The 12976-nt window shown below is 30.1% G+C and overlaps 1 protein-coding gene across 1 annotated transcript; it reads left to right on the top strand.

Moving 5' to 3' along the window:
- Positions 1 to 5292: 5292 nt before the first annotated feature.
- LOC118035561 (agamous-like MADS-box protein AGL12) lies at positions 5293 to 12505 on the top strand. The gene is made up of 7 exons (XM_035041159.2): positions 5293 to 5623; positions 5913 to 6003; positions 8753 to 8814; positions 9812 to 9911; positions 9999 to 10040; positions 12141 to 12182; positions 12265 to 12505. Exons 1-7 carry the CDS (start codon positions 5442 to 5444, stop codon positions 12355 to 12357), a joined length of 612 nt encoding a protein of 203 aa, XP_034897050.1. The 5' UTR covers positions 5293 to 5441; the 3' UTR covers positions 12358 to 12505.
- Positions 12506 to 12976: the final 471 nt, after the last annotated feature.

Below are 12976 nucleotides of genomic sequence, written 5' to 3'. Positions count from 1 at the left end.
GCAGACAGAGTTCAACGCATTTCAGGAGGCAGTACTGCTTTCAGGCCAACTGGCTAAAGAGAAATCATTTTTCTGCAAGTTATGCGAGGAATGTGTAAATATTTCATATATATTTTGCATTACATTTACAATCAAACGCATGCATAATAATGGATTGAAAATTTAAAAATAATTTAAATAATACTTATTAAATAAATAATCTTCAGAAAAAAAAAATCAATTTCGAAGAAAAAAATTCAAATATTAAAAAAACTATTTTTAGAGAAAATTACAGTTTTTTTCAGGGGAAAACAAGATTATGTTTTTTAATGACAAAAATCAACTTGTTGACAAAACCTTTTAGGTATTATACCATTCAGAAGCTGATTCAATGGAGAAAAACAAAATTATTCTCGCATCATTTAGGAAAATGAAATCACATCCTTTGGACGACAAAATTCAACATCTCACAACAAAGTCCATATAAACACAAGTTACACAGTAACCCCACAAGCGCCCATATACATAAATATAAAACATAAACCACAAATTACTCAAAACAAGATAAAGAATGGCCAACAATCAAACATGTATTCGAGAATCAAAATTCAATATATATTGCGAATAGTTCTGACAACAAGGAAATCACACATTACGATTCAAAATTGACTTCTGCGAGTTATTGGGGTTGGTTGGAACTGGACCAAATGGTGTTTACACGCGAAAGGACGAGTTGGATAGCGATGCTTCATTTCTTGCGCTAACGCGTCTGGGTGGCGTGTGGACCTACTGATCATCTACTTCTCGTCTTCTCTTTCCACACTATATGGTCGGTGCAATCCATCTCCTTCGATCAAGAGTGATCGCTGGTGAAGAAATTTCTATTGTTGTTTTCTTCACTGCTAATGATACCCTGCTGATTTTTTCTGGGTTGTGTTGTCGCTACTGTTGGCATTCCTGCTAATGATCAAGCAACGTTGTGTGGGGAAGAGCAGGGCAGTGGATGGCCAGCGCTGCGGTGCTGGTGATAATGGTCGAAATCTGATTCTAGTGGGCTGTAGCTGGACTATTATGGAGAATTACATTTTTGGGGCTACGGTTTTTTTGTCTTTTTTTATTTTTCGGCTTCTTTTGCTTGCCTTTTACTTTTGTTTTAGCTGGATGAATTCTCTCCTTGCAAGGGTTTCTCTTATATATATATATATATATAGGATTACTAATTAATTAAATTTTCTATTGACAAAATAAATAGCAATTCATAAACTAACAAAAAAACTGATTGAACTTTATTGAAAACATATTTTTTCAAGAATTGTATTTTTGAAAATACATGAAACAATTGGGGGTAAAAAATGAGTTATTAAAAATAATATCCTAAATATACTTTTAATTTATTTATTTTAATGAATTTAAATTTAAATTAAAGAGAAAATATTAAAAGCCAAAAATAAGCCATGCATCTACGCCTTGGTGACCCATAAAAAACCACTTGGAGGCCTCCACACTTGGCCTTTTCATTGTTTTTTTTTGCTTGATTATTTATCTATTATTTTTTTAAAAAAAAAAAATCATGTGTTAATTTTTTATTAAGTTTTCAACCAAAAAAAAAAAAATAGCTGCAGGTTGAGGTTTTTTAAAAAAAATTAATTTTCAATCTATTTTTATTTAAAAATATCTAATAAATATAATTTAATATTTAATAAAATCAGATGATTTATTCTCTAGAACTTGTTTGTTTTTACATTTTAAAAGTAATTTAAAAAAATTTGTTTTTTTCTTTGTTTTAAATTAATATTTTTGATCTTTTAAATTGTTTTAATGTATTAATATCAAAAATAATTTTTTAAAAAATAAAAATTATTATTTTAATATATTTTAAAATAAAAAATACTTTACTAAACAAATATTATTATAATACCAAATAGCAAGAAGGCTCGAAGTTGTGAGCCTCTCCTGCAAAGAAGCCGCCGGCTCTTTGATGGCTGATCGGTGCTCCGAAATTGGTGCTCAAAAGCAAAGAGGCTGCATCGTCGATAGTGGAAGCCAAAAGGAAAAGAAAATAATTTTCTTGTTTTACTAGAGGCTCTCCACATGGATGCTGGTGGATTGTTGTATGTATCGAGAATCTGCATTTTCATTCTTTTTCACTCATTCGTGATCACTAGGTTTATTTTTTTTTTTTTTTTTTTTTTTCTCCTATATGATCTTGAGCTACCTTCTCAAGTCCTGGATGAGTGGTCCTCTATTAATTACCGAAGTAAGAAAAAGGAAAAGAAAAAAAAGGAAGAAATTTGCAACTTATGCTTTAATGTATTCACTTAATAATCAATGGGTTTCTACAATATAATGGTTTTTCAATATCATCGAAAGGTAAAAGTTGCAACTTTTTCTTTCGCTCCTTGATCAAGAAAAAGTAATCATAATAGATTTTTTTATTTTAACATGGCTACCTCATCTTTTAGGAATCAAAATGCATTTTCTGCAAAAAAAAAAAAGAAATCTTCAAGCTATCTCTTCATTCACTAGCATTTCACTTGAAATATATGAATAAAACTGTTTTCTAATTAGGAGTTTTACAATATTTTTTCAAAATTTATTAACAAAATATGCTACCAATGGTCTTCCATGATTAAAGGGAAGTAGCAGAATCTCTCATGACAGTTTCTTTTCTCATACGTTGTATGAAATTCTTGACTTCACCGAAATGATGTTATTTTTAATGACACTGCTTCTAACCTTCAAATTTGTTTCTCCAAGGTGTGCCAAAGTATTGTTTTTATAATCGAGGCTTGATTTTAGCTCTTTAGAGCTTAATATAGATAATGTTTAGTAGGGAAGAGTTGTATTCTTATGTTTTTTTCGTTCCCTCTAATTGCTACACTCGCTTGTTTCATGCAGCAACTTTTTTTTTATCTGTTTCATTTTCTCTGCTTGTTTATCTAATGTAAGTTAGGCTATTATTTTTGTAGTTGTTTTCTTAATAAAACTTGAAGTTTAACAAAGAATCACTGCCTAAAAGTGCTAAGGGATACATGTTTTTTTATTTTTCCTTTCCGAAAACAAAGGGGAAAGAGCTATCTCTCTACCTAATATATAGAATAAAAATGTGTTTAAAAGTATGGTTGTGGTAGATTTTCAAAATGTTTTTTGCTCGGAAATGCATCAAAAAATAATATTTTTTTAAAAAAATTATTTTTGATATCAGCATATCAAAATAATTTTGAAACACCAAAATAATATTAATTTAAAGTAAATAAAAAAATAAAAAAAAATTATTTAAAAAAAAACTCTTTTAAAACACATAAATAAACATTCACTAACTCAATCACTTTCGTCACACAACAAATTAAAAAACTAATTCATCATACTACACCATACTTGTTCTTAAAGGATCGAAACACAAACCTAGATGCCATAAATACTTCACATTTTTATTTATTTATTTTCCATCAACTGCTAGAGTGAGCGGGTCCCAAGCCATAATTCTTTTAAGAATAACACTTATTTTACTAAAAGATCTCTTCCATAAATCACTTGCTAAGAATATCAGCTGTAGAATTCTTGAAGAAACAATACTAGTTAAAAACATCTCTTAAAAGAACTACAATTCAACGTGGTCGACTCTCATCCCTGGAATCATAAAATAAAAATTGCAGAAATGGAGGAATCCATGAACTTAAGCTTAGTGGTCCACTCTCATGTCTGGAATCAACTTTATTTAGAAGATAGACACGTTAGGTGGTGCCATTTCTAGCATCATCCCTTTGACTGGAATCCTCTATGTTCATCACTGAATGATCTTCATGTACTGTTAATCGCCATGCTGTTTGCTCGGTTGAGTTTTTTTAATCGTGATATCCAGCATTTATAACACTCTCAAAGGAAAATAAAAATAAAGGAGATCATTTATATATATGGTTTCCAGAATCTTTCATGTTAAATATTTCCAAATCAATCCTCCTAATTTCAAACATAATGCAATTTAATGGAGTACACGTACACACATGTATCTTTAAATTTTTAAGGACATTGATATAATGTATTACACCAAATTTCTACATACATTACTTAATTTTTAAAAAACTTTAATTCATCAATATTGGGTTTAATGGATATTAAATTTTATAATTTATTTTAATTTATTTTTTATAGAGTTTTCTTAATCTCATGATCCAGATATAGTAGTATATTTTTTCTTTAGATAGATTTTTTTTCCCCGAAGATCATTGTTATCATATTTTGTATATTTATTATTGTTTCATTTTTATTATATATATAATTAAATGAAACCATTTATTGAATTTGATAGTCTTTGACTTGATTTGAACATTTTTTTTATTTTAAAATATGCTTGTAGTGTCTAAACATGATTTTTTTGTTAACAAAAAAATCAAGCCGCGGTACAATGCAAGCCAATTTTCATCATTCTAAAATTAGGGATACTCAAAATTTGGACCGTGAGTCCCTTCCGATGAAAACTAAATGACACAAAAGGAGTATACTCGTGAACACCATAATTTTATGAAGCAGCATGAATCATAACAATTGTATCTTCCAGACGACTTCTTCCCGGATGCGGACAAATTGACATCTTTTGACAAGAGCCTAGCTATTTCCATTTACTCCATAAAATTGAGTTACATCATTTCAAAGATAATGGAGAACCTCACCTTTATTTATATCACAGATAAAAAATGTTAATCATAGAAGATCGACAAGAGAATATCCACGTGCCAACTGCTCGAGCCTCTCCAAGCAGCCACAGAAATCAAAGTGAAGTTCTCTTTATGGCTTCCGATTGAGTGCAAGTGATTTGACAAGATTCTTGTCGTCAGAGCTAAGATGAATGAGTGGTGGGCGGTGCTAGCTAGGGTTTTGTTTAATGTTCTGGCTCCAAAAAGAGGGAGTCTACTGTGTTTCTGAAGATCGGAAAGGCCTTGAAAGCAGAGAAGGTGTATCTTTGCTACAGAGACGAAAGGTGAAAGGAGAGAAAAGGCCAGGAAACAATGAAAAGTGGTGGGGGAAATGGAAAGCAACCAACAACATGGGCACCAAGTCTTCTGGAGTTAAAAACAATGGGTTGCATGTGAAATGTGAAAGCTTTTTTCTGCTTGGCCGGCCACGCCTCATGCGCACCAATTCTAATATATTTTTTTATATATTAGAATTTTAAAACAATTTAAATTTTAGAATTTTTTAGAAACATGATTCGATCTCACTCTAAAACACCCTGAATACATAACTAAGTGAAGAATAAAGGCAGCTACACGACATGGATTCCCATTCTCTTTTGAGAATATATAAGTTTTGAAGCGGCCATACTAGAGAAGCAATTGTGGGACGACAACTCCTTGAGAGAAGGGAGGATTGCAGCTACCTTAAGCTAGTCCAAACTAGTGTACGGTTGTCTGTTGGGAAGCTTTCAAAAAACTTCAAAAAATTAATCAGAAAGAAGATCAAGAATGGCTCGCGGAAAGGTTCAGATGAAACGTATTGAGAACTCTGTACACAGGCAGGTTACCTTCTGCAAGCGCCGATCTGGTCTCCTTAAGAAGGCCAAGGAGCTCTCTGTGCTGTGTGATGCTGAAATTGGAGTTTTCATTTTCTCCGCCCATGGAAAGCTCTATGAACTAGCCACCAACGGGTAACTCTCTTCCTCCCCTCCCTCTCCCTTTCCATTCCCATAAACAATATTGCATACATATACATGTGTGATCACACTCGTATATTTGCTTGCACGAACGAAAAACATGTGTCGATTTATGCATGCATGTAACCTTACATGAAATTATGGACATTTTCCCTCGTGAGTGACGCGTTAGATATGATATAATATACTCTTCACAAGCTTTTCTTGAAGTTTTTACACATCTGTAGAGATTAATGTCCTTCAGCTAGGAAAATGAAACTTTTTCTCTTCTTTATTGTTTAAGAAACATGCAAGGGCTTATTGAGAGGTACATGAAGTCCAGCCGGGGGACGTCCCAACCAGAACCAGCTGCCATTGAGACCCAGCCTGATATGGTATGTAATCTAATTAACTCTCTCTCTCTCTCTCTCTTAATTATACAGCTAAATAACTATATTGAATGCATGCAAAAGTAGATAACAAATAGATAAACATAATCTTCGTTTTCTTATTCAAAAGCTTCCACAGCATCAGATGCTGGTTCTAATGGTCGTAAAAGCATAGTTACGATATTTCCTCCTAAGGTTGAAGTCTTCTTTTGGATGGCCATTCTTGGCAAAATTTACACAAGGGGAATTTTGGTTAAAAGAGGCCTTGTTGATTCTGTTGATTACAGCATCAGATGCTGTAATCTTCTTTTTCAAGTGTACTGCTAAGCAATGGTGTTACTATCCATAACACATAGATCAACAACTTGTTCTTAGATCTCGAGACAAAGCAAAAGGCTGAGAGAAGAAGAATTTTGGAGGTGTCTCAGCTAACTAGCAATCTAACCAAAATAGAATTATTATCCCATCTCCTAGTTTGAAGTAATAGTTTTTTCATAAGGAATTTCAAATAGGGTCAGAAGAATTAACAATTGAAGAGATGTCTGCCCATGTCTCTAATAAAGAACAATCAAAGATAGGAAGGCCATTAATAAGGGTAGGCTTATACTTCTTATTTAAATACCCAAGAGAGCCTTGTGTACGTGGTTCTCCTAGTTTCTAAAGCCATTTGAAGAGCATGCTTTTTTTTTTTTTTTCAATCGGAGAGCCCACACGAATATCACCCCAATCTTTTTCTCCTTAACTATTTACTTCCAAGACACCTAGCAAAGCTTTCATGGTATTGATTGTCGCGGGGTGACGTCGAACAACATGTTATTTGCCTCTTGAGAGGTATTGTGTTGGGAAAAGAAAGGAGTTTTGGATTTATTCATAAACTTATAATTATAAGGTTTAAGAGTCACCATCCAATGCGCTATGGTTACTAGGAAACCTATGGTCTGCGAGAGTTCAGGTAAATGACTGGTTGTACAAGGACAGAACGCATTACCCCTAATACACCCTACTTGACATAGGTCTAACCCAACTTAGGGGATAATTATTTTGCACCTTGCATGCATGCAAAATAAATTTTTGTTATGCATTAAAGGTGATGATGGTGGGAGGAAAGAAAAAGAAGGAGGAGAATGGGGAAAAGTTACCTAGCATGGAGGCTTCAACTGTGAGGAGAAGGTTCGGCTAGCGACTAAGAAGGCATTGGTGGAGGTATCGGTAAACAGTGTTGGCTGCTAAAGGGAGAAGAAGAAGCAGTCAGTGTGGTTAGAGTTGCTTCTATTACCGATGTTGGAGAAGGAAAAAAATTTAAATGGTGGCAATTGTTGGTTTGTTGAAGTTGTTGTTGTTGTTGCTGATGACTAGAGGTCGAACGTACAGGGGTCATTACTAGTCTGGAAAAAAAAGGATTCTAGAGGTTATTATATAGGGGAAAATAGAGGAGCTCAAAATAGCTACTCCTATTGCTAGTGAGGAAATGGAGTGGCAAAGGTGTTGGGCCACTAATGATCAAGTTGTTGATGAGGTAGTGGTGGCGGAAGGAGTCAAAGTCATGACAATGAAACAAAAGAAAAAAAGTGATAATGGCAGATAAAACACTAGGGGAATTAAGATTGTTTTTTTTTTTTTTTTTTAACTTTGGAACCGATTTTCTCCTCTCTCAGATCATAAATTCACCCATATTTATAAGGGGTGAAAGAGGAATATTTTACCTTTAATGATGCCAACTGTTGGCTCAAAGTGACCATCATGACTAAATAAAATACTAGGGGAATTAAGATTGGTTTATTTTTCTTGTGATTTTATCCCTCATTTGAACTTATTGACTTGATAAAAATTAAATATGATCTCCTAATATTCCAATCTTTTTAATTACACCTAAATTGGGCTCCCAAACTTAATATTTCACCAATTAAGCACTAAAAAAAATTAATTTGACTTATTTAGAGTATAATTACGTCCTTGCACCTAATTAAATCCTTTAGTTGGACCCAAATTATTCCTTAAATATAATTAAACTTTAATTTGGCCCATGATTAAATCAAATTGGCCTATTAAAATTCTAATTATGTCCATAAGCTTAATTTTTATGCATATTCATTCAATAATGATTTAATTTGACCTTAAATCTATACTATCTCTTTAGCTTTGGGTAAAATAGGGTACAATTAGACTTCTAATTCTATCCAAAATTACAGCTTGATTTTTCTTCATTTGACATCCTGCTAGCTTGCTTTGGTCAAAATACGAGTTTTCTGCCTATTAATATTTTATTATTTTATTTTGGAAAGAAAAAAAAGGTGAATTTGGAGAATCACCTAGAAATGGATTATGTCATCAGTTACAAAAATTCTTTTTTATATACAAAATATTCTTAATATTTTTAAATATTTTAGTTTTTATATTAGGAGCATTTTTTAAAAAAACAAAATAAGTTTTTTCTAATATTTTCAAAGTTTTTGATTAAGCAGTAATTAGAGACAATTTTATTATTTTCTATAACATTTTTGGAGATTCTTCTCTTCTATATTCTTTTCTTGTTAATCTTTTAGTTGTTGTTTTAATTTTCACCAAATAATTGGAAACTAATCTGCATGTTAATTATATGTTTTTTCATCTTTGAACGCTCCATAAGTTAAAAAATTCTACGATTTGACTTCTTTCTTATAAAATGTAGTCATGATATTTAAAAGTGAGTGGATGTATGTGTGTTATCTATTTTTCTAAATATGTTTTCACTAATGGGAAAATAATCTATGATCAGGATGCGAAGGAGGAGATCAACATGTTGAAGCAAGAGATTGAAATATTGCAAAAAGGATTGAGGTTTGTATCAATTATATTTATAGTTCTATTTGTCTAATCGATTGTTGAAGTGAATTTAACATGCATAGAGAACCATGTGTTTGATTTTATGGTGCAAATACTTTTAAAAATGAATTTCAATTTAAAATGCATAAAAAATTTATATATTTATTTTTAAATTTTTTATATTAACACATCAAAATCATATAAAAATATCTAAAAAAATATCAATTTGATATTTTTTTCAAACAAAAAACAATTTGATAACCACTTTAAAATACAAGTTATAATGTAAAAACAAACACTCGTGATGTTTACATTAACAGTGAAAAAGAGGTTATATGTCATAGTCCTTAGAATAGATGTAAAAGATCAATATATTTATAATATATAATAATAATAAAAAAAAAAATTGCCTTATATATCTATCTTTATATGTTTAATTACATCCCATTTATCTTTTAAAAGTTGTTATACTTGTAATATATCCTTTAGTGAGATTTCACCATCAAAACTAATAGAAGTTTATCATGACTTACATGTGATGAAGTTTAGATTTTATATATCCAAAATAAAAATAAAAAAAAAAATAAAAAATGCTAGAATTTTTTTTCTTTAGAATAGATCAAATGTAATTGAATATAAAAGAGGCTATAATCTTTTTCTTAGGATAGATTGGGTACAACTCCTAAAATAATATGTGAAGTCATTTCCTGTAATTGAAAAAAAAAAACTCATAAAAACAAGTATATTGCATGGTTTATGTGTGTGTGTGCGCGTGCGCACACACATATAAACTGTGCAATATGCTTGTTTTTATAAAAAGTGACGGGTAGTTTAATACGTAATGTTTTAAAATTTAGCATCTGTAAATGACAAAATTTTCACTTATGATGTAGAAAATGTTTTTTTTTTCTTTCAAGCTACAAATTATCAAATCTTATGTTAAAATTAAAAAAAAAAGCATGCAAAAAGATTTGTGTCAAAGAGATATAACATCTTGAAATTTGGATTACAGGTACATGTTTGGAGGGTGTGCTGCTGAAATGACCTTAGATGAATTGACTGAACTTGAGAAACATCTTGAAATTTGGATTTATCAAATTCGTTCGACCAAGGTGTAAATACTTATAAGCCAAATTTATTATTCTTTGAGCTTTTAATAATTATATTTGTCATAAGTTTAACTAACTAATGGCACACAGATGAACATCATGTTTAAAGAGATTGAACAGCTAAGGAACAAGGTTAGTACTCAATCATCCATTTTCTAATTAGCTATAGTTATTAACATATCGGCATGCATATGGTAGTAAAGAAAAGGAAACACACACACACACACTAAGGGATTCATTCTCAAAAAATATATAAAAAATCTTTTATAATTTCTATACTAGGATATATAGCTATTTAGTACTTTCCAAAATTACTTTTTTGCTATATGTTTGATTTCATTTTGTCAATTTATTTACATATAAAATGTGTTTGCATGTGAGAGTAGTGGGAAAATGGATCTAAAACCTTTTTTTAATGGGAAAAAAAAAAATTGAAGCATTTTGCATCAATTTTTGTTTTTTTATTTTATAAATAGTTTAATTTGTCCTTTGATATAAATGTTTGTCACCTACATCCTTAGCTTTTCAATTATACTTATTAAGTCTTTAATATTACAAAAATGTCACAAAAAACCCACAAATTAGGGACATAATAGAAAAATCTATTCGGAATTTCACTACAAATTACTAATTATTGTGCATAATTAAATATGTAGGAGATATATGGAGATCATTACCTCTAAAAATAAGGTCAAATACCTATATATGTCTGGTTGAATGAAGAAAAATATTGATCAATTTTCCAATATTGATATGGATAGCCTACCTTTGACTGAACCAAAATTATAGATTTCATCTTGGTACACAAAATCTAACCTCAATATAGGTCTAGTTATTAAAACATTTAGGCAAAACTCTTATATTTACACCTATGTTTGTGAAAATTACTCATTTCTACCCCAATGCACGAGAAGAAATAATAAATGATAATTAGGAATTTAGGGATTTGTTCCTTTGTATTTATAGTTTTGATAAACCACTACAATTATAAGATTTGTAAAGACACGATGCTAGTTTTTTAAAAGATTCCATACATCAATATTTTATTGATATGGACTGTATCATTACAAAAAGAACTTGCTAGATTTGAATCCAATTATTTAACGACTACTGGTATTTATGGGTGTCAACACTGTAGGCACTTTCTTATAGCTTGGCAATGCATAATTCATATACTATATAGGTCTTATGTTAGACACTAATTTATTTCTAAATCTCTCATAAAGAGAGAAGAGGGTTTGATCTAGTTACAACATATGGGAATAAAGAATACATAACAAGGTCTAATAAATTAAATTACTAATTTTATCTCTAAAAGCTTTTGTAGCTTCGTTTAGTCTAATAAATAAAATGATTAAAGTCTAAAACTATGATAAATTAAGAAAACCAGAAGTATATTACATATGCGATTAACATTAAAGAAATAGATAAATAACCAAGTAAGATAAATACGGAAAATCCTAGCTGTTGGCGGCAATATATGTTGCTTGAACAATACAAATACCTAAAAATTTACCATCAAATTAGATTTAAAAGGCTTGATTGCAAATCTTACGAACAACCTTAGGTTATAGAGCACTAAATAAGCTTTTTATTAAGAGCATATATAAAGGTTAGTTGTCTATTTAGCCTTATTATTCTTAGGTTTAGGATCGATAATCTATATTGTTTCATCATATTCATTTAAAAATATTTACTTTTCAGCCTTGGCCTTGAAGAAAATGCTCTCGCTCTTTACATGGACAAGATACCTTAATTCAAATATTTACTCACTAAAATCCTCCAATAATCTCAATGGAGTTTAAATATATATTTTAAAAAGTGAATCTTTGGCTCTTCATAAATCTCATTATCATGTCTTCACTCTTTTTAATAAGGATTTACCTACTTTTTTCTTAGGACATAGATTAAGATTTGAGAGAGAATAGTAGAGTTATGGCTACCATTACTAAAAATATTTATTAGGACCCACCAAACCAATCACGATTTTAGTAATAGCAATTTAATAAATTTTACCAATGACTTTTTAGCTTAAATGGAAAGAGAACATGATTATCCTTAATTGGTCATGAGTTTAATTTCAATTCTTTTTTCCCTCACATAATTCAAATATGGATTCAATAAATAATCGCACTCAACCATTTTAGGTTTTTTTTTTTTTTTCATGAGACATTCATTAATTTTCACATTTTTTTTTCTTTGAGATTATTATATGTGAATTTAATTTTATAGGAAGGAATATTGAAGGCTGCAAATCAATATCTTCAAGATAAGGTTAATGAAAGATTATTAACTTTCTTATCAGAATTTATTTTTTAGAGCTATTTGGTCTAATAATAAAGAGTTTGTTTTGCAGGTAGAGGAGAACATTGTGATTACTAACTTTGCACCAATAACCACTAATTTTCCATACCCACTAACTATACAAAATGAAATATTTCAATATTAAGAATAGATCATGGGTTATGTTTAGATTGTAAGCAATGATTGGTTACATAATCCTGTGTGTTGCATAAGTAACAAACTTGAGAGATTGTTACGTATTTATTATCAATTGTATGGTGAGTACTTTGTTATTAGTAGACAATGTTTTTGTTTGATTACAAGATTAACATAATATATTAATTATGTGTTTGCATTTTACTTTCTCTTTATTACGAATTTATCAAGTATAATTTTTCTCCACATACAATATATTAATTATGTCTAGAACTCTTTCACAAATATTTATATATTTTAATATTATTAATCAATATGGTGTAGATTTTAACCTTCTCTTTTAAGTTATCTACTATCCAAAGAATCATATAGAGAGCTCAATTTTCTGTATTTTCCTCCTTTACCACATGCTTTTTTGACAAGGTTACCTTGATTGAAGAATTTGGGGTGTTTAAAAGTGTAATAGAGGTTGTAGTTTAAAGTGTTTTTTGTTCGGAACTACATTAAAATAATATTTTTTATTTTAAAAAAATTATTTTTGTTATTAACACATTAAAACGATTTAAAAACATAAAAAAAAATTATTTTTTTTAAAAAAAATTACAATTTCAACGGCATTTCCAAACTCT

The sequence above is a fragment of the Populus alba genome, chromosome 13, assembly GCF_005239225.2.
Source record: "Populus alba chromosome 13, ASM523922v2, whole genome shotgun sequence".
NCBI classification, from domain to species: Eukaryota; Viridiplantae; Streptophyta; class Magnoliopsida; order Malpighiales; family Salicaceae; genus Populus; species Populus alba.
Note: the sequence above shows the minus strand (reverse complement) of the source record. Positions and strands in the feature narration are given on the sequence as shown.

Coding starts and splice junctions, on each gene's coding strand:
- LOC118035561 (XM_035041159.2), top strand. CDS start 5,442: ATGGCTCGCGGAAAGGTTCAGATGAAACGTATTGAGAACTCTGTACAC. Junction 5,624..5,912: donor TATGAACTAGCCACCAACGG/GTAACTCTCTTC, acceptor TTATTGTTTAAG/AAACATGCAAGGGCTTATTG. Junction 10,041..12,140: donor TTGAACAGCTAAGGAACAAG/GTTAGTACTCAA, acceptor TTAATTTTATAG/GAAGGAATATTGAAGGCTGC.